Source organism: Callithrix jacchus, chromosome 17 (genome assembly GCF_049354715.1).
Source record: "Callithrix jacchus isolate 240 chromosome 17, calJac240_pri, whole genome shotgun sequence".
Taxonomy (NCBI): domain Eukaryota; kingdom Metazoa; phylum Chordata; class Mammalia; order Primates; family Cebidae; genus Callithrix; species Callithrix jacchus.
In genome coordinates, this window is record NC_133518.1 from 67,518,591 (window position 1) to 67,541,209 (window position 22,619).

The 22,619-nt window shown below is 37.5% G+C and overlaps 1 protein-coding gene across 39 annotated transcripts in view; it reads left to right on the top strand.

The window, feature by feature from the left end:
* The window catches only part of RBMS3 (RNA binding motif single stranded interacting protein 3), a 1,216,467-nt gene that overhangs the window by 455,008 nt on the left and 738,840 nt on the right, over positions 1-22,619 (top strand). For 27 of the 39 annotated variants that reach the window (XM_078354448.1, XM_078354455.1, XM_078354459.1 and 24 more), the window contains exon 1: positions 5,748-6,425. The exons of the other annotated variants lie outside the window; for them this stretch is intronic. Coding sequence is in view for 19 of the 27 variants with exons in the window: in XM_078354436.1 (XP_078210562.1) it covers positions 6,351-6,425 (75 nt within the window). In the remaining 8 variants the exon portion in view is untranslated. Of the gene's footprint in view, positions 1-5,747; positions 6,426-22,619 lie in introns of those variants that run through there. 39 annotated transcript variants of the gene reach the window in all.

Sequence of the window (22,619 nt, forward strand, 5' to 3'; positions counted from 1 at the left end):
AATGCATAACAAACTGTAAGTAATGCTGTGTTAAACAGGTAGCCTAGGATAATCTGTGGGAACAATCACCAAATTTTACTAGTGCACTGTAACAAAGGTTTATTTCTTGCTTATGAGAAGACTGCCGTGGCTAGTCCAGGCAGCTATCCAAATTAGCCGCCCTCAGCTTTCCAAGATGCTCCCTTCTTGTGGCTCCTTCATGTCAGCACGTGCTTCCACTAGAGAAGAATCAAACAGCAGCAGCTAAAAGCTTTTACATGTGTTGCTTGCTGCTTCATGTTTTATTGGCCTTTGGAAGTCACATGGCCATGCCTACTTTCAGTGGAGTGAGAAAGTGTGAATCTTGGTAGTTGGTCCCAGTGGCAAAAGAGAACTGGGTGTGCCTGCCACAGATGTCATGAAAAATGGAAATAGAGTGAGAGGATATAGGATGTGTCATTTTTGCAAAGATAATAGAAGGAAAATAGACATGAGCCTTCATGTATATTTTTGCTTTCTAATAAAGTATGTATTTCAGAAAAAAATTAAGTTGATTTAAAGAAAACTACTTAACTAATCTTACAAATTGGTACTCAGATATGAGAGAAAACATAAAGATTGTACATGAATGGCTGGTGTTTAGAAATATAGAGTTGTTAAATCCATTTGAGGACAGGGCCAATAATATTTATATTGTTACCTTCAATTATTTAGGTGCATAGTAAGTATTTGGTAAAACTCTGTTGAAGTTAACAACTCTCCCTTGTTTTAAAGTCTTCTTGCTTAGAAAAGAATTGGTAGAAACCCGATTAAATGTCTCAAACTATACTATGGCATAATTTTGTCCTGAGGTTTGATATTGTCTTTCAAGGCCAGTTTTAATCATCTTAACAGGAATATTTTTATATTCAATTATAGTTTAAATTTGGACCACACGTGCTTGAATCACTATATTGTCTCTCCTAATTTGTCTTAGGTGTTTTCCTAAACCACCCGTTAAGTATTCTGCAGAGGAAAAGAAAAGTTGTAACAGTACCTTAATGTTGGAATTTGGAATCTACCATTTTGTCTTTTTTTTTTAAATAACTTTTATGTTCAACATTCCTTTGACAACTGCTGTGTTGGAGAGGGATTTCATACATTTAAATAAAGTGGGCATGAAATGCCAAGATTTAAAAAAATATTCTTTCAATGTCACGCACGTCCTTCTTGAAGATAGAAGAGTATGTGTATATACTTTTTAGGGTAATAGAATTTTGGTTTTTACTTACACTTCTTTTCTTTTGCTTTTATATTGCTTTGACTAAATCTCTTTTTTTTTTTTTTTTTTTTTTTTTTTGTGATGGAGTTTCCCTATTGTCATCCTAGCTGGAGTGCAATGGTGCCATCTTAGCTCACTGCAACCTCACCCTCCTGGGTTCAAGTGATTCTCCTGCTTCAGCCTCCCAAGCAGCTGGGATTACAGGCACACACCACCACATTTGGCTAATTTTTGTATTTTTAGTAGAGACAGGGTTTCACCATGTTTGTCAGACTAATCTTGAACTTCTGACCTCAGGGGATCCACCCACCTTGGGCTCCCAAAGTGTTAGGATTACAGATGTGAGCCACGGCACCCGGCCTTGACTAAATCTTTATGATTTAAAACACAAATATCCAAAGAAAGGACTCAGTTATTCTCTAAGTGGATAGGTCAAGAGCAAACTAGAAGAGACTTGTCATGTCTACCCAGTTGACTTTCATTTCAGCATTTCAGTGCCATTGCTTCCCTACTTCCCAATGGCAGGTTTAAGTCATCATCTCAGTCCTCTTAGTCAAAAACTTGTCCTAAATCAGTGCCTCAGCCCAGCCTGGTGGCTCACGCCTGTAATCCCAGCACTTTGGGAGGTGGAGACGGGTGGATCACCTGAGGTCAGGAGTTCGAGATCAGCCTGGCCAATATGGCAAAACCCCTTCTGAACTAAAAATACAAAAATTAGCCAGACGTGGTGGTGGGCGCCTGTAATGCCAGACACTCAGGAGACTGGGGCAGGGGAAATGCTTGGACCTGGGAGGCAGAGGTCATAGTGAGCCAATGTCGCACCACTGCCCTCCAGCCTTGGCAATAGAGCAAGACTCCATCTAAAAAATAAATAAATAATCAGTGCCTCTTCTGTCTAGCCTTTGCATCATGTGAACCACTGAGAGTCTATGCCCTTTGATGCAGTCTGCTGTCCTTGAATTTCTTTGAAATTTGTTGTTTAGTTGGCAAATAGGACACAGCTGTCTTCTGATTTAGAGAATGCCTTAAACCAGTTACCTCCTACCTTAACTTGATCACTTAAATGGAAAACGGTACTGCTCCAACAGAGCAGAAATGATATAAAAACTATTTCTGATTTGAGTATCTTGCCTCCTGAATTGCCATGGCTACTGGTGTCTCTGAGGGAAGAAAATACAAAATAAAAAATAAAAACACAGGTTTTACAATTCCCACAAGTGGTAAACCTACTTTGCATTACTTAAGAAAAGCTTTAAAGGTACAATGAAGATGTTTAAGCCGATGACAATTTATGCCCAAAACATTACAATAATCCAATGAAATCAAATAGCATTTTAAAAAGTAATAGATTTGTGTAGAAATTGCTGATAGCATCAATGCATGCTGGGAATGGAACTTTTACAGATAATGGGCTGTATCAGTTTTGGCTGAGGAGTTATTTGGCTTTTCATTTGTAAATAAGACAGTATTCTTTTCCCCTTAAGGAGTATTTAAGCCATTTATTAATAAAAGAAAACGTATATATCTCGTCCATGATGGTAGAATTGGCCAAAGCAATCCTGGCTTTTGGTCTTACAAGTCTGAATTTGGAGTGACATAAATAGGTTGTTTAAATGACAGCATTCTATAGTCGAAGATGACTGGACGTAGAATCCGAATATTTGTAGAGTCTTTGCTGTACTGTTAATTATTATTTATTTAGCTTTCCATATCAATTCTTTACTAAGGTTTATATGATCTGGCCCAAGGGTACCTCCCCAGCCCCATTTTATGGTCTTTACTCCTCACTTGCTTATTTCAGCCTCTGTACCATATCTTGCACATTCCAAAGACACTCTCCCACTGCAGGCTTTTCTGTAGTCACTGTCCCTGTGACTGCAATGTGTTTCCCCCAAATGCAGGCTGGCATTTGTTAAGCAGATCCAACATGTTACAAGGTGTTTAAATGCTTCATGTGTTTATCTGGGTTGCTTCTCGCAATTACTGTATGAAGTGAATAGTGATATTTGATGGTTGAAGAAACTAGAGGAGATGAACGCAGAAGAGGCAGGGTTGGAACCCAAGGCAGTCTGGACGGGTTCCAAGGCATTAACACTACGTATTCTCACGGTGCACAATACCTCGAGAATGGCTCTCACCCTTGCCTTGGTCTTAGGAAAGCATTTTCCCAAGCTCTTCCTTGGAGAGCATTTTCCTATCTTGTTTAAAGTGAAATCTCTGTGACTTTGTTTCTATTTACTCTGTTTCACATTTCCTTACAGCGATATATATTTCCTGACATTGTACTGCGTATTTACTTGTTTATCCCATTGTTTGTTCCCCCCAACCCCTCCCCCCACCTAATATAAACTCAATGAAAGAAAGACCTTATTCTGATTCATGTGCCTCTATATCCTGCACCCAGGTCAGTTCTTGACCTGTGACAAGGAGTGAAATGTACTGAAAGAGGGATCTAAGTCAGGTTGAAAATTTTAATTATGTTTCACATTTTATTCTCCAAACATTTACTGAACACCCATTTTGTGCTCAACTCTATGCAAGTTTTTGGATATGTAAAGGCAAATGAGAACGATGTGACCTCCTGCTCTCCTAGAGTTTAGAACATCATGGAAGAAACAAACAATAAGCAGGCAGATGCATGTAGAATAAGCCTTCGGTTAGGGCAAATAGGAAGTGCAGCAGAGAAGGTAGGGTTTAGAGAAAGCTACTTTGAGGAGGTGATATCCGTACTGAGACCTGAAGGACAGGCTAAAGGGTAAGAGAGGGGCAGATGGAGTTGAGGGAGCACTCCAGGAAGAGGGAATGACAGAAGGCTCTGAGAGCATGTTCTGTCCTGAATGTAGCTCAGTGTGACTCGGGTTTGGGATGTGAGGGGCAGAGATGAAGGTCTGAGAGGAGAGTAGACAGCCAGGGTCAGACAGCTCAAGTGTCCTGAAACCTATTCGAAAGATTCAGGACTTTATTGTCTGAGAAATATGATGCCAGAGAAGGATTTTTAACGCAGTGTCATTTTTAGTTTCGGATTCAATGTACTGCCTTCAGCCAGGAGAGTTGGCAGTATTTCCATTTTACAGATGGGACAACTGAGGCGTCAAATAACACATTTAAGAGATAGGTGGGGTTGATTTAATGTTCAGGGTCTCCTAACTCTCCTAACTCCTGCCCTCCATCCTTCCTTGTCTCCTTCTGATTGTTATTCTTGCCAAAAGTAAAACATAAAACTGTTTACCTGCCATCCTTACTTTTATCCAGGGAACACGTATACACTCACACAGCTTCCAGAAACCAGTTCCCCTCAGCGGAAGCCAGTTGCTTCAGGGGCGGTGTGGCTTGCATGTGGATGGACACCATGTGTCCATTGATCCCAAATTCTCTGTTCTCCTTGACTAGGAAGCTGGATTTGTACCAGGGACCTTTTATCTAAATAGGCAACTCCGGGCTCGGGAGAACAGAGCCGACTTGACAAAGTAGAAAAGAGCTCAGTCCTGGTCTGCCCACGCTTTGGGCATGCGTGAGCACTCACAGCAAAACACAGCTGGCACGTCTAATTTTAGCTTCGCCCGCCTTGAAAAGGGACCCTTTAAGGAAATATATTTTCTCTGAAACAATTTGTATTATAATGTAGCAGCTGATAGACATGACAGAATATTATCATTGGTGGGAAAAAACTCTGCCAAGTAATTATGATTTTTGTCCTTTTTTTTTTAGATGCTTTAAAGTGATTAAAGCATCATGCATCAAAATAATCAGAGAGACAATGGGAGAAACAGATTTTATTTGTAAAAATCTGATAAACCTAAGGGATTACCTCCTTTGATTTTTACAAAATGGATGTAATAAAAAGAGTTACTATTTTTGATATATTTAGTTGATCAGTCCAATCTGATGACATGTAGCATGCTATGGTAGTCCTGAAGTAGACCCTAAAATTTCTTCAATACTTAGTATCCTCCAGGTCTTCCAGGTGGTAAAAGGTTAGTTTCTCAATCAGCTATTGGATTCATCTGGCTCTAGTGTGTTAACAGATTTCGAAAGCATCCGGGACTTACTTTTTCCCCCGTTAACCAGCGAGGATAGTTCCCCTGCCTTCATTTCTTTTCCTTTCTCCTCCTTCCTTCTTTCGTCCTCTCTTCCCTCTCTTCTGTGTTTTGTTTAGCGGCGTGGCTTACCTTGGAACTTGGCGAAAAGAAGAACAAAAAGCAGCTCTTGTGTGGGGTAGATGGAAGGAGGGATAAGAAATATTCCACCGCCCGCATTTGAGTTCCTCAGGTTCAGTTCCAGCGGCAGCAGCGTTGCTGCAAAAATCGCTTGCTATTCGAGATAGCCAGCAGAGGGAATCGGAACTTTGTTTGCAGCAGGGGTTGAAGCAGCCTTTTTTTTTTTTCTTGGAGGAAATACTGCAGCCTTCTGGACTGCGTACGCTGCTCCCTGGAGAGGCTCTCTCGGTTCCACCCACCGGCTGGAAGGAGGGGAAGTGAATGAAAGGACAGGACAAGCCCCGAACACCATGTCACTCTGGGAGGGAGACAGCAGCAACTAAGCTGTGCAAGGTTTTTTTTTTTTTTTCTTTTTCCCCTTTCTTTTTCTTTCTTTTTTTCCCCCCCTTTATTTCTTTTTCTTTCTTTCTCTGTCTTTTTTTTTTTCTTTCTTTTTCTTTAAGGTGGGGAAAGAGACAACCAGGAGACAGGAAGCTGATCCGCAAGGATTCGGAGTTGTGCTAAAAGGACTTTGATTTTTTTCCCCCTTTACAAACGCTGGCAATTGACATCACTACAGACAGCCTGGTTAGAGAACAAACTGCCTCATCCCAAGTGGACCCCAGCGGCTGGGGGAAGCCAGGCAAGATCTGGGAAGGCTGTGTGTGGGTGTTTTTTTCTACAGATCTCACTCCTCACGCTTTTTTTTTTCTTTTTGCTTTGGTGTGTGTGTTTTTTGTTTTGTTTTGTTTTTTAAAAAAATTCTTGCTGTGTTGGAACTAGCGAGTGGTGGAGTCTCTGAAGCCTCATCAGTCACCGGGACTGTCAGGAATAGTGGTTTAAGAGGAAGCTCGGCCTGGGGCACTATACCCTGTCATCCAGTTCCCTGCCTCGGAGATAAAGATTCCAGCTACATGGGCAAACGCCTGGATCAGCCACAAATGTACCCCCAGTACACTTACTACTATCCTCATTATCTCCAAACCAAGGTATGGCTTGACCCACGTTCGCGCAATCAGCGTGGTATCCTTCTGCACTTGGGATGGGAAGCAGACAGCCGTGTGAATTATGATTTAACCCCCACCCCCATCACCTCTTCCTGCTTCTTTGAAATTAGTAGCATACCAATGGAGTTAATGAGGCAGACGAAGACGTAGGAAAGCAGCAAACCCGGAACTGTAGCTTTCTCTTCAAGGAGAGATAATAGTTTCAGTTGAGTTCGGTTCCTTTGTTGTTATTTGGCAGCATAAATGGTCCTGATATGAGGAGAGTCTTTTGCAGATGGGCACGGTTTTAACAAAGCAGATCACAATAGTGATGATCAGGCACAAGAATACAATTTAAGGGGCTTTTCTAGTGAACTGTTCTTTGTTTGTGGCTCTAAAAGGGTTTTTCCCACTGGATAGGATGTGCCAGGGTGGGGGTGACTCAAACTTTTAATCGCAGAGTATAGGATGAAAGAAGGGTATGGGAAGGTGTAGGGCACCTACCAGAGTCTCTGAGAGTTTGTTTGTGTATTTTTATTTTTAATTTGCCTTGTATATTTTATTTTATATTGAGGGTGATCAGCACTCTATAGACTGCATTTGGAGCTTTACAATAGATGTTTTTTTTAACTTTTAGAAGCTCTGTTCTTCTGTGTAGCTGCCATTAGGAGGCCTGAGTCTTGAAAAGAAATGAAATATAACTGATAATAATTGGACTCTAATTGGTTAAATACTTTAGGCTTTATGTGTGTGTGTGCTCAAATGACCATTAGGGGCCCAGAGGCAAGCCCAAGTAAGGAAGCAGTGGGCAGTACCTACCCTGAACTTTATCCTGCCGTTAAGACATGAAAGACTCTCAGGTGTGAAATCACTCCTCCAATTTGTCAATTAAATTGGACTTGATTAGGGGGAAAACGTGTTAGTAGAGTGACCACCTTGAGCCTATGGGTGACATTATTTCGTATTGCATTGGCCAGGCTCCACCATCTTCTTAATAAATAAATATGCTGAGAGTGAATAAGGCGTGCCTGAGTGATCTGTGCTGTCACCAGGACTCGGTGATGTGATGAGGGTTTGGTAATTCATGCTGTAGTTATTTATTTTGTCTCATCAAACAAAGCCTATTTGTAAACCAGACTGGCAAGCAGACTTTCAGTATTGTAGCAAAGATTGTTGCTTTGTTATTTTTTTCTTTTTCAACTGCTTTATAATCCACCCTGCCCCTCCAAGGTCGACTCACTGCTATTTGCCTTTGTGAGCATTTAGTTTGTGCTGCTGATGCTTAAATAGACTAGCCCTCCTGCTCCACGCCTTGAGTTTTAACTCTTTGGGGGTATTAGGTATAGAATGCTGCCTGACATTCCTCAAGGAAATGGCAGAGCAAGGACAAGTTAAAAGGGGAAAATGTACAGTCATTTCTCGTCCCTCAATGAAACAAAAACAATAAACTCAAAGGTTGCATGAAAAATATCAGACATTCCATCCCTTTTACTCATTTGGCTAAATTTTTCCAAGTGTTTCGAAAATTACACTTTGTTTTGGGTCCTTGTTTTCTACTATGGTGTATATTCAGAAAAGAAACTTTAGATGGAAATGAATAACAATTGTTTTTCTGTTTGAGATTTATTTTAGCCTATTGCTAACAGGAAATAGTGAATGATATGCATTCAGACGCGGGCTGCAGGATGAGGTATACTAGTAGAAAGTATGTGTGTGTGTGAGAGGGAGAGTGGAATGATGAGGGAAGAGAGAAGAGCCTGAAAAACACCGAGGGAGATTTTAGATATCTGTTTTGGAGTTCTATGTAGTTTAGTGTTGTATAGACAGGCAGCATCTGGATCTTGTTACTCTCAAGCTAGCCAACGCCATCAACTTCTGGAACATTTTTAAAGAAGTTAGATCCATTAGGCGTCCTATGTTGATATTTAGATAATCAGATCAGGGTAGTAGGGAATGTAAGATCAGCTACTTTGCCTATCATGGTAGTTCTTATTGATTATTATGTTGTAAAATGTCGACAATGCTTTGAAGTTGTCCTGTGTTGTTACGGTGGCTCTGAAATGACAGACATTAATAGCATTCCTGGAAGCTGAAGATGTGAAGACGTGCCCTGTTTTGAAACTTACATAAAGAGGAATTGAGATGAAGAGTCAATGTGCAATCCTATTTTATAATGTGGGTACTGGGGACTTTCTGACAGGGTTAATAGTATACAATGAAGCACCATCATGTTTCAGTATAACAGGAAAACAACTAGGTTATTTCCACGTCACTTTTTGTTCCTTCTACATGTATACCTCAAAATATAATTCATAATAATTTTAAATAAAGTACATGCTGCTTATATTTATTTGGTAAGCCTGGGTGGAATTGATAAAATCCATTCTTTGTAGCCTTGGCTTGTAGTTATAATTCAATTTTAAAATCATAGCTCTTCAATATGATGCTGATATGTTCAGAATACTTATGTTTGATAAAAAATAGAATTCTATCACATTCTGCTGATGTCATATCTTCAATTTTTCTTTTACTGAGGTAGGTTTTTTTCCTGACAGTACTCAAGGGCTGTTTTCTGTCACTAGTTTTTCTGGGGAAAACAGCCCTTGAGTCTGTCAGGGCTGTTTTTAAATGATTTTAAATTTTAAATGATTGAAATGTTTATTAGTGTATTCTTTCAGAAAATGCACAAATGCTGAACTCTCTTTTTCTGCTTGTCTAATGCTAAATACATCTGCTATTTTTTAACGATAAAATGAAAATGAGATTTAAGAAATAAATGATGTTTCAGTTCCCTGAAATGCACAGTAAAGTTTGAGGAGAACTTGTGACACCTGCATGCCTGCTTTGCTCCTATTATTTTCCGTTGCATTGGAGCCAGTCTCTCAACTTGGCTTCTTTAAAAATATATGATTGATGCTCCATCCCTTCAAATAATTTTTCAAATGTTTTATATTAGGAAAATGTACATGTAAGTTAAGATGAAAACCCAGTGGTTGACTTGCAGCTATAAGGTATGGCGTGTTATCATCCTATGCTCTTTCACAGCTCACATCTTAAAAATTGTCATTTGTCAATTTCCTTTTCGATGAATTCTTTTCTACCAAAAGAAGGAATTTCAAAGAGGAGCATTACTTAACGAATAATGGAGAAATCTTATTGACATGTTGTAATATTTAAATAAGAAAGAGCTGGATAAAAAAAATAGTTTATCAAGGCAAATTTGCTGTTTGAAGGGACCACCCAGAATAATCTGTAAGTTTTAGAGAAAGAGGGCTCAAAAAATAGTTCATTAGCCTAATGGCAAAATACAAAATGTTTGACTAGTTGTAATCTAACATTCTTCAAGTATTTCATCACCCAGTCCAAAAAACCAACCTGTTGCTGTTGAATTATGAGTTCCCAGGTGAATTTCATTCTGAATTTTTGATGTAATTGTGGGGAGGATACTTGAAAAGAAAGTTGAACTGGGTAAATTAAAAAGAGGCAAACCTGGTTACAGCCTGGTGAATTGATATTTTTCAGCTGAGAAATAGATAGTTCTCTCAGATATATGTGGAAAACTTTAGTCACCTTCATAAAACTTAAAAAGTCGCCTGAGCACACACAGCAAGTTTCTTCTTTCTTCCTTTTCCACACCCGCAGAAGTTCACTACGTTTCTACCAATCCAGTGTACAGTTTCTAATGATGTTGCTCTTACATGAATTTACTGCATTTCCTTTTCTGGCCATCTGGTTCTGCAGAAGGTATTGAAGAAAGGGGAAGTTCAGACTAGTGGACCCGAACAGAATTTCCTTGGCTGGTGGTACTCAGATTGTGTTCTAAGCCTGGTATGAAGAAGGGACCAGGTGTAAGGAGTAATTAATCAACTGCAATTGATTTCAGGCTGAATATGCAACCATCTGCAGCCACCCGTCTCTAAAAGTCTAGCTGTAGCACAACTGATTGTGCCATGGAATGAGCAAACACTTGAAAACACAAGGAGAGAGGGGTAGGTGAAGGAAGAGAGGCCTCCACAGGGCAGAGGATATTCTTAACGATGTGAATGTACAGATCCTTCAAAAGCAAAACAACTCTGTAACACAGTCCTTACACTTGAAAATGTAGAAAATCTTGCAGAGGGAGGGAATGAGTTTAGAATTTCCTTAGTACTTCCTGCCTCAGATTTGTACTGATATCTAGAGTTGGTAACTTGCCAGTTGTTTTAAAACAGCCTTGAAAACTCCAAAGTTCTGTTTTCCTTTGAAAGCCTGAAACATACAAAACTGGTTTTCTAAAAATCTTTCAGGGATAGAATTTTTAGGTACAACTCCAAATATTTCCTTTCCCTTCAGGGGGTAATATAATAGCATGAAACTATGATAGCATGAAACTATGATAAATCCTGTTTGTCTCATTTTAGACTGTACAGAATTTTTAATTGGTTTTAAATAAGAGGAAAACAGAAGCAAGGGGCCACCCTCGTTTCTTAGTTTCTGTTTTTTTTTTTCTAAACTCCCCCAAACCTTCATTATCAGTGGGATTGGACCCAATTCCAATGCATATTTTGCTTTTTTTTCTCCCATAATATACACATTGTTTTTACAACACTAAGTTTGGTGCCTACTTAAAAGGAGTGGAAATGTAAAAAGTTCACGGTGCTTTTTTTTCCACAATGGATTCAGACTTAAGGAAAACATCTTGTATATTTAACAACATCTTTCTAAAGCATTTTCCCTCCAGTTTCTTTCAGTTTGGAAAAACAAAATAGCACAAAATTATTTCCATTAAGTAATAAAATGTATTTGAGGGCTGGGGGTAGGGACAGTTTGCAGGGAGGGACACAATATAGAAGGGAGGATGCAAGTTCATTCCAGGTCTTTCTGGCTTCAGGAGTTCTGGAGAGCTTCATTTTTGCACTAATATGATTTTACACAATTCTTTTTGACATTATCAGTATTTTGGCAGAGAGAGAGCTCAGTCACAATTATGCCCATGCCAAAGTCTAAAAACAAAACAACAGAAGAGTATTTTCCTTTAAAATGAAACTTTTTTTAAAGTCAAACTTTTTATTCAGAGTAAATGGTTGATGTTTATTCAAAATTGGCTTCAAGTACTACATTGAAATTGTTTTGTAACAGTCTCATAAGCCACAGCTGTATGTGATTAAATAGTGTAATATCAAAAGCATGTGAGAATAGACGTTTTTATGCTATAGCTGTTGCACAGCAAGAGTGCAGATGGAATTGAAGGGAGACCAAAAGCAAAAATGTATTCATGTGGTGTAATATGTGTGTTGAGGATATGTGTTGCTATTTTTTGCAGTGGTGGGAAAATGTTGAACTATTTTGGATGTGCTTAAAAAATATCCTCTCAGAAAACGGAAACAAACATACAATACCATTTTAAAAATATGTAGTGGGTCATGCCATGTAATTAGAAAACACATAGGTGCTGAATAGATCTGAAACCAATTCAAATGGAAAGATGAAAATTACTCCCATTGAGCACACATTCAAAAAGCAAAAGTGACTTTCTCATTTCTGTTTTGAAATTATATTTTTCTTTTTTTTTTTTTTTTTACTACTTTAATCTGTAGAACTATTGTAAGAAAACCTTCAGCCCATTTATACCTAAGGAAGAGTGTTAGGTAATAAGAATCAGCAACTCACTGTTGGCAAAATAGGTGGCAGTGTATTGCTTTTTAAAGGTATCTGGAAATATGATGACATTCAGAGTTGTATAAGTATTCATCTTTTCTTACCAGTGTTAAAACTTACAAAGCCACACAAGGGCATACAACTTCTGCTTCTATTTCTGTGGCAGGGATGTTATTGTAAAGAGGTGTCTGGTTTGTATGAGATGATTTAATACAGTGTTTTTGAAATAATAATCATTAATAAAAACTAATAACCTCTAGCTTCCTAGAGATAATAATTCTACAGGATTAATCACGCTAATCATCATCACTATTCATATATGATTGTTTTCAGGGCCTTGAAAAAGCTTTAGAGTTGGCTATTCAGATGTCAGATTTTAGACACTAAAAAGTAATTTTACAAAGAAAAAGAGAGTGTCAGACTGAGATGAGTTAAATTTTGTTTTGTGTTTATTTTTTTTTTTTCTTTTAAGTTGATATTGGCAGATAATCTGGTCACATTCAAAATGTTTTAGCTATGTAGGTTTATTCATCACGGACTATATATTAAGTGGAATTATGAATAAAATTTTAATAATTATGAATAAAGTTTTAATAATTCAAAACCAATTTCTAATATCAAATTTCAAAAGTTTGGATAATAAAATAAAGAAAAGAGATTCTATCCTTTTGTGGGGGACTATCCTGATTTGTCTGTCAATGCATTGGTTTCTAGTTTGGGTTCCTTCACTAGGATCCCTTCCATTGTGAGATAGATGAGCCTGCTTTGGTATCTTAGTGGTGTTTTCAGGTGACGTCGGTTTTGTGTCATTCATGATTTTTTCTTTGGTACCCGAATGCTTTCCACAGAGCAGATCAAATGCTGCTTTATTGGCTCTCTGGTGATTGGACAAATTTAACTGTCTGTGTCCTTTCACACATCTAAATCCAGTGCACTGAGAGAAACACGTCCGTCACTTGGGAGTGGGTGGATAGCAGTTCCCAGCAGTGGAACAAGATGACAGGCAATCTTTAATCATGATCTTTTCCACTTTTGTTGTGGTGGTCACATTTTTCTTTTGAGTGGTAAAATTAGGGTGTATCCAAAAACTTAATTGTGATAGTGTGGTGCTTCACTTTTCCTCATTTAACTTCCTGTCTACAGGTGGTGTAGAGCTAAATGGTTATTCATGTTCAGCTAAACCAGTTGAGGTAATGAAGGAGACTAAGACTGTCACATTAAAATACTGACAACCTTAATTTCATCAATGATTACAAGGACTCAGTGTAAATATAACAATTAATGAAATATTATTTTGACTGGATCCAAAACGTACAAATTTGCAAAACCTGCAGTCTCTAAATCTCAGGATAGTAGCCAAGAAAATATGAGAGCTGAATACTGGGGTTACTATAGTATAGGGTATTGTAGGAGGGAAATTACTTCTTGAGAACATCTAAACAGGGATATTATCTTTTCTTCTTTTTCTTTGGAGATACACTTTTTGTTTTCCAAAAAGCCCTGTGAGCTGAATTAATGAAAGCAAATGACATATACTATTTTAAATGATTAAGCTTTGAAAAATCATACATTATTTTCATATAACTTATTCCGTAAGTTGCTATTATGCTTGCTTCTATGAGTATATTTGGAGTATAAAATGGGGAAGATGATCCTTTGGGAAAACTGGTTTCTATTCATCTGAATCTATGTATTCATTTATTCATTTGTGAAATGGATGAAATGACCCTGACCTCAACAGTATATCATAGTAACCTCTGCTATGGAAGGTAGGTATGCAGTTGCTGAGCTGTTTAAAGAGGATGGTTCATAAATAAGTAGCAGTGTTATCATTTCTGAAGCCCCTGCATATTTGTATTTACTTTATTGCAGGCTCAGCTCTGAGAGGGGTAGTCTGTCTTTAACACAGAAGAGAGTTTAGGAGCTCCTCAAATGTGTGAAAACCCATTTCTATTTGCATAGCTCTTCGCCACATAATCATTGAAAATTATGTTGTAGAAGAATATTTAGTGATGGGGGAATGTTTATAATATATCAATGATTTATAATATATCAAATGGTTAAAACAGTGACTGTGTTCCTCATATTATAAAAGCATAAGGAATGCAAATATAGACATATAAAAAGGCTTAAAGAAAATATATCAAATTCTCAAGGAAAATAAAAAGTAAATGAACCCTGAATTTTGTTTCCCGAATGATAAATACAAAAACGAGACTTGGCTACATACCTGACTAGTCAAAGCAACCCGAATAGTACCCTTTTCATATAACTTATTCCGTAAGTTGCTATTATGCTTGCTTCTATGAGTATATTTGGAGTATAAAACAGGGAAGATGATCCTTTGGGAAAACTGGTTTCAATTCATATTAATCCGTGTGTTCATTTATTCATTTGTGAAATGGATGAAATAACCTTGACCTCAACACTATATTATAGTGGAGTATAATATAATAGCATATTATAGTGGAGCATAATAACCTGTTGTGTGGAAGCTAAGGTATAATAGGGGAAAAGTAAATCTAACAATATTTTAAATATTGATAATAACACTTTTAGGAGGTGATTTTTAAATTTGTTTTATAACTAACTTTCCTATCATTATATTGTGGGGTTAAGAAATGGATATATTCAATACACTAGATGCAAATGATTTGGTCGTCTCATTCTTAGCTGATAATTTTCATGCTGAATATAGATCATGCATAGAATTTAATAAGGGTTTTCTTTGGAGACATCTTACTGTTTTTTAATCCTGTGTACTGCTACTTAGTCATTTTCGCTGATTGATGACAGTGGAATGAAAAGTGAAATGGAAAACAAAATGCGAACTATCTGGTTTTCTGAAACTGGTTAAAGTTATTAAAAGCTTTTCTTATGTACGTGAGTCCTATTTGAAGCTATTGTTGATGTCTGTAAATTCTCATGTTGCTTTTTTTAAGACTTATCAATCATATAAATTAGATGCTGACACCCCAAAATATAACTTAAAATTAAGGCAACTTAGAATTCAAGCAAATCTGTTTTTAAACTAGTTTTGAGTAGGTGAAGTATTTGAAGCGTTTAAGAGAGTTGGGATAATTGTGGTGACATTATTTGCTAATAATTCATCTCATCTCCCTATTTATGTAAAGTTTCAGAGGTTGTTTCGTAGGATATCCAACACATAAATATGCGACAGACCTATGGTGTTTAATTTCTTCTTGAAAGATGGAAGAAAACCACATTTCGTCGTCTTTGACTCGGTGCTAGTCCATTGGAGGGTGGCGACAGTCCCTGCATTAAGCCTGATCTCCCATCGACCATCGCCAATGTACACCAATTCAGACTGCATCTTTAGAAATAAAAATGTTGCATTTTTAGTCTGAGGTAGGTAGGGAATCCTGAAAAGAATAAAATTCTGATGTCCTTTTCTCAATTTATTTCAAAAAATTAACCATTGCTTTCAAACTTTATGATTTATCTGTTTAGGACAAGTTGGGTTCATGTTGGCAATGGAAGTTTCCCTTTCTGACTTGTGTTTAACTTCGTTGTTAAGCTGGAAAAACACAAGAAAAAGCCAGTGGGAATAGGTGAAAGAACATGGAAGAATTTCTCTTCAAGTTTTGCTATTTACTGTAACAATAGACATTTTTAGGCCTCCGTCCCACATCTAAAGAAACATAGTAAAGTGCACTCTCATTTAATACCAAGTTTAATTATTTCACAATACTGTGTTGAAAAAGCTTTTATACTTTTGCTCTGGAAGCAACGAATTCAATTGAATTTAATTGATGTGTATCTGTGAATTTGGAGGCATCTTGCATGCATGAGTATTCTTGCAAACTGAGAAACACCTAATCTACGAGTCTTCTTGTGGTACAAAGACATTATTAGAAGACTCAGTGAAAATATGAATAAAGTTGACAATGTGTTATGTTTTGAGGATATGCATATAAATGTTAATTGATTTGGGATTTGCAGTTTTTCTTTTCAGAGTTTGGAGGCAATCCATTTGTTTCCCTGCATCATTGTTTTTGTAGGTCATTTAAATGGTCAGAGCATCTAAAAAGCTGGCCTTATCTTTCACTATATGGCCTTTCGGCACTCAAGGTATCTCTGTATTTTAGTAATCCCAAATTTCTGGGGAGGGACATGTAACAGCACAGTGTATTGGAAAATGTCATTAACATTCTTTGGCTGAAATATTTCAAAAGCAGACACATTGGATTGACCTTTGGCAGTGAGAGCAACTGGGAATTCCAGGTCTGGGTGCCAGGTTCACAGAATTTTTTATTGCGTAATTGATGAAATTGTTTACTAGAAACAGAGCTTAAATGTAGCAGGTGTTTCCCTGGGGCACCCTCTTAAGGGAGTAGGCAAGAGGCAAATCAATGGCACAATACTTATTCTGTGGCATAATCTTTTTAAATTCTTCTGTCTCAAAATAGGGTCATAGATTTTTTATATGTATTAAAACTGACACTTCTTCCTTTTCACCAGTTCCCATGGTTATTTACCTAAGATAACATCTCCTGGTGTCTAGAAGTCTCTCTCAGCCCTGTAGAATATCTATGTGCCTTTTAAAGAACACATGACTCTACAGGTGTGCACACTGCAACTAGACCCACCATCACTCTCACAAGTGGTTGGGCCACCTGAAGATGCTGCTACTCCAACCATAAGCCAACTCTGATGGTTTCCTTCATTTTCATTCTTATCTCAGTGTTACAAGAAAATCAGGATCCCAAGCCTAGACATCGCCGTCCTCCCCCATCTTACTCAGGAAAGAATGTTTTCTCACTCTAGCTCCATACATATCCTCATACCTGAAAATTTACACCATCCCCCAGTGCTGGAGGGAAAATTCTCTCATAATCATCCTGTGTTTTGATTCTCCATCTAATTACTCAATTTTACTTCCCAGCCCTCTAGACAGATCTCACTGAATTTCATCAGCAGATGCAATGAATCAGCTTTCATTGTCTCACTTACACATAAAACAACAACACACGCACATACATTCCTGGAAACCTTAAGGATTATTTTAATGGCTTTGATTTTCTCTGAGGCTAAATGACCACAGAGGAATATGGAGCGGCAGAGGAGGAATAAGGAGACACATTCCTGTTCTTCCCAGTTACACTTTTTTTTTTTTTTTTTTTTTGCCAGTTGGTCTGAGTGAGTCTTACCAAAATAGAAGTAACTACTATTTTTTTTCTTTTTTTCACAAGTAGTATAATATCTTCTCATTATCTGAGATATAGTGACAGTATTTTATGCAAGTTAGCTATCTGCTCTCCTTTTCATGTCATTCTTGACAGCATCTCTTAGAAATATTATTAATTCTAATTCTTCCCAAATAATTTTATAATAGTTGTTTAAACTGTGAAGAGTCTAATGAGCCTCAAAGCTGTTAGTGATGAGGCTGTGAATAGTAGCATAGAAAAAAAAGAGAAAAATGACAAGAGTTCTACAAATTTAATATAACCAGTTATTCCTGAGAAGCACCAAGAAAGGTAAAACAAAGAGAAGAAGAAAGAGAAAATGAACTGAAGAGAAAGATTAAGGGTATCAGGTCTCAATGTACTTTGGAAAATTTCTGGAATTTTACAACCTGTTTTCCTTTCCAAAGGCAATGCATAAGAGCTGTTTAGCAAGGAAAAGATCATTTACAGACAGAAGAAACGTGTTTGGGAAAAACGTTAATGTGAATATATAATTTGATTGGAGGAGTCCTGTAGTTGAGATTTTTGGTATCTTAGGAAGTAAATGAATGCTTATGTAGATAATTCATGTTTTTGCATATGTCGCAGCACTCAGTAATATTCCGCATTTGTTTTTGTTGTTTGACATACTCTTCACTAGCTGTCAAGGAGAATCTGACAAAAACAAGCAACGGGAAAATTTTATTTATGGTGTTGGGAAAACCGGCGAGCCATATGCAGAAGGCCGAAACTGGACCCCTTTTTTACACCTTATACAAAAATTAACTCAAGATGGATTAAAGATTTCAACGTAAGACCTAACACCATAAAACCCTAGGAGAAAACCTAGGCGATACCACTCAGGACACAGGCATAGGCCAGGGCTTCATGACTAAAACACCAAAAGAAATGGCAACAAAAGGCTAAAATAGACAAATGGGATCTAATTAAACTAAAGAGCTTCTGTACAACAAAAGAAACTATCGTTAGAGTGAACTGGAAACCAACAGAATGGGAAAATTTTTTGCAATCTACCCATCTGACAAAGGGCTAATATCCAGAATCTACAAGGAAATTAAACAAATTTACAAAAAAAAAAAAATCAAAAAGTGGGCAAAGGATATGAACAGACACTTATCAAAAGAGGATATTTATGCACCCAACAAACATATGAAAAAAAGCTCATCATCGTTGGTCATTAGAGAAATGCAAATCAAAAACACATTGAGATACCACCTCACGCCAGTTAGAATGGTGATCATTAAAAAATCAGGAGACATCAGATGATGGAGAGGATGTGGAGAAATAGGAACACTTTTACACTGTTGGTGGGAGTGTAAATTAGTTCAGCCATTGTGGAAGACAGTGTGGCCATTCCTCAAGGATCTAGAACTAGAAATACCATTTGATGCAGCAATCCCATTACTGGGTATATGCCCAAAGGATTATAAATTATTCTATTATAAAGACACATGCACACGTATGTTCATAGTGGCACTGTTCACAATAGCAGACTTGGAACCAATCCAAATGCTCATCAGTGACATACTGGATAAAGAAAATGTGGCACATATATACCATGGTATACTTTGCAGCCCTAAAAAGGATGAGTTCACGTCTTTTGCAGGGACATGGATGAAGATGGAAACCATCATTCTCAGCAAACTTACACAAGAACAGGAAACCAAACACCACATGTTCTCATGAGTGGGCATTAAACAGTGAGACACATGGACATAGGGAGGGGAACATCACACACTGAGGCCTATTGGGGTGAGGAGCTAGGGGAGGGATAGCAGGGGAGTGAAGGGCTAGGGGAGGGATAGCATGAGGAGAAATATGTAATGTAGATGATGGGGTGATGTATACATCAAACCACCATGACGTGTATACCTACCTTTGTAACAAACCTGCACATTCTGCACATGTACCCTAGAACTTAAAATATAATAAAATCCTTTTGATGTTTTGATTAAAAAGAAGGCTGTTTTTCAGAAAGAGTCATTGGAATCAAGTTTTAATGTGTATTTTTGAATTTCTATATATAACCTACTTATATATAATCTCTATATGCTCACATATATAACCAGGAGCAATGCTGCTGTTCTGTGTGAAAGAATCTTGTTCTGAGAAGGAAAAGGCAACACTACTTGTTAAACCAGCAAAGCTGTATTGCCTTGAGAAGCACACAATACCAATTGCTTATTAAACAAGAGTGAAGTTTGAGGTCCACTAATGTACCTGGGGACCCAAGGAGCAGGTCAGTGGAGGGTGTGGGTACAGTGATGCTTTCTTACTCTGGGCTCTCAACACAAGCCTTTGATAGAGGGGAGGAGCCTGGTAAAAGAGTGTCTAGATTTCAGCACGGCCCTTAAAAACTAGCTGTTACTGTTACTATTCAAGGTCCATCTTCTCTGCCAAATTAATTATATGCATTTCTCCATCCTTGTTTTATTTAGCAAATTTATTTATTTGCTCTCTGATGCAGCCTTGCTTTTACATTGTGTCTTTTCCATCTCCGTGTCTTTCCCAGATTGTCCTTGCTAGCACTAATATTTTTATTTGCCCTAGCTTCCCCCTTAGCCCTTTCTTGCTTACCCCTTTTTCTTCTATTGTCAAGTTTTCTATTATGGATTTGCCTTCTGCTCCTTAAATTCTGTTTCTTTCTTTTTGTTCTCTCAGCTTTCCATCTTTTTACATGTTTCTCTCTCTCTCTTATTATTACAAGGTACAGTAGGATTGGGTTTTGATTTTATCTTTTTTTTTGGCCTAATTATAAATTATTTTTGGCTTTTCAAGCAGAACTGTACTCTTCCGGATGATATTTGTCAGAGTTAGTCTGTGAACAGTCTGACAACTGGGACCATAGTTTTCATCTCTGAACGCCCTCCCATATCTAGTATGCTACGTAATGCAGATTGCAGTCACAAGAAAAGGTTTTTGGAAGGTATTAGTCTATCTTGTTTTGTGTGTCTTGTACATTACTCCATTGATGAAGGCAATGCTTTTTTGAACCAGAGCTGCTTCATGTCATCTTCACCTGTGTGATGCTTTATGTCAAAAGACATCCTTTTTACATGTCCACATGGATACAAATCTCTTTCTCAGCTTAAGTACTTGACTAGTACCCCGAGGCTGTTGGCTTGAGTTGGGTTACATCCCCAGCTAATGGGACAAACTACAAAGCAGAAAGTGAGTTAAGTCAGAAACTGTAATAGAGGGGAAAAGAAAGCCATCACAGGACTGCATTCTAAGTTGCTGGCCGAAGAGTCAATACACTTGCCAACTCATTGAAGGGTGGAAGTAGATTTCAAAGACAGACTAAGTAGCCAGGATTTGGAACTAGGGGATGAAAGTAAGCAGGTGTGTCAGGATTAAATGGTAGTGGTGGTGGTCTTGAGAAGACTGGAGAGGCAATTCCTCAGCAATTGCCAAGAATATCAGCCTTTATGTGTGGCTTCCGTTTATGGGATAGCAGAAAGTTGGATGTATGAGGAAATGAACTTAGCTTAAAGAACTAGGAGATGGGCTGAGTTTTCGGCCCATCTTTCTGTCAGTTGTTTGTATTTGAAATCCAGGGTCTTGACTAAAACAGTTCATCTAATAATAATATTGAACTGTTAACCAATATTGGATTATAGTCCAACAGTAACCACTCATGCCTTATGCCTACCCAAAGCGATACCCAGATGGGTTTTTTAACTCAGAATTTTGAAAAGACTTCAAGTATCAGGTAAAAATGACAAAATTTCCATTTTTGAAAGAAAACAAAACACAATTTCCCTATATGATTAACTACATGGGTATAAAGATATGTCTAAACTGATGCAAGATGATATTAGATGAAATTCTGATGTAAACTTCAAAGCCTTATATGAAAACATTAACATTGTTAAGGCTAAGGGTACAAACCATGATTTTGTTTTGGACTTCTCTTGATTTTGCCAAGTTTTGCCGAATCTCCTGTGTTTGTTCTGCAGTGTTTTCCTCTATCATACTTTTTTATTGCATTGAGGTTCTTATTCCCAACTGCAGAAAATAACTTCATGGAATTTTTTTTCATTTCCAAGTAGTGCATACTTTGCATATCTAGGGAAACAATTCAAGATAGAGCAGGAAAATGTTAATCATCTCCCTCAATATACTACACAGGTCTTCAGGAGCTCTCTGAAATAACCAGTATTAATAGCAAGACGTGTGCCTTTTACAGAATTCTGTATGCTCTCGTAAAAATGCAATCTGACATATGGTATTTGGGATCAAAATGAACAGGTTATTTAACTACTTTTTTCAATGACAAACATAATTTGGATATTCTTACCAAGTTGTTAGATATTTCTGTTTTTTATTTTCAGATTAATTGTTCTTTATTTGTTCCACATTTTATGCAAGTGTTGTCCATAGTTGGACATGTATTTTATTGCCACCATTTTTCCAATATTAATAATGCTAAAATATATATTCAACATACTTATATAAATACTAAAATCTTTCGTCCATCTTCTAATTAAGTTTACTTCCTTTAAAACACTGAAAATTGCCTTGATGAGTTTCATATTAGACAAGGATTAACATCTGCCCTTGGCCTAAAAACTCTGTGCCCTGCAAGGTTATCTTGCCCCTTTGTATATTGGTGACAGGGTTATACTCCACTTCTTTTGGTGAGAAGATGGACTTCCTGATTAAAGTACAAGTTGAAAGGGAACCCTCACATTTGGCAGAAACAGGAATGTCTTCTTTCCTTTGTGACAGGATCACAGATCCCAACAAGTGCTTGGTGTCAGCAATTCTACGGTTCATTGTTTTTCCCCCTCTACTTGTAGGCTGCTCTTGTGTGAAAGGTCAGCTTCCTTTGTCTGCCACCTTATATACACGTTTAAAAGGGCAGCAGCAGTCAAGGGCGATCTTAAGCAGCCCAAATATTCCTAATAAATTTTAAAGCCCACTGAAATACTGTTGTCCTAGAACACATATTTTTTTCCAAAGACTTTGGGCTTCAGAATTTTTGTTTTTACATTATTATCTTGAGAATGTGCACAACTATATTTCTTAACAACCCTCATCTGTTGAACTTGTGTGGCGCCACTTTTTCAATGTCAAGTAATGTCATGGTTTATCAGTTGAGCTGGGAAAAGTGACTCTGGTAAATCTGATGAACTTAGGTTAAATCTATTTGTTATTTCCTTTTTGTCCCCTGTACTTGATATGTTTCTTACTTTTAATTCAAATGTGAATCGAGATCAGAGCATGACAACAAAAGAATAACAGAGAAAACCTATTGAAGATGTGATGCTGGGATGATACAGAAATATTTGCTACCTAAAATATATCTAGAAGACCGGAGGTCATAAAGCTTCAATAGTTTCTTCTCCTA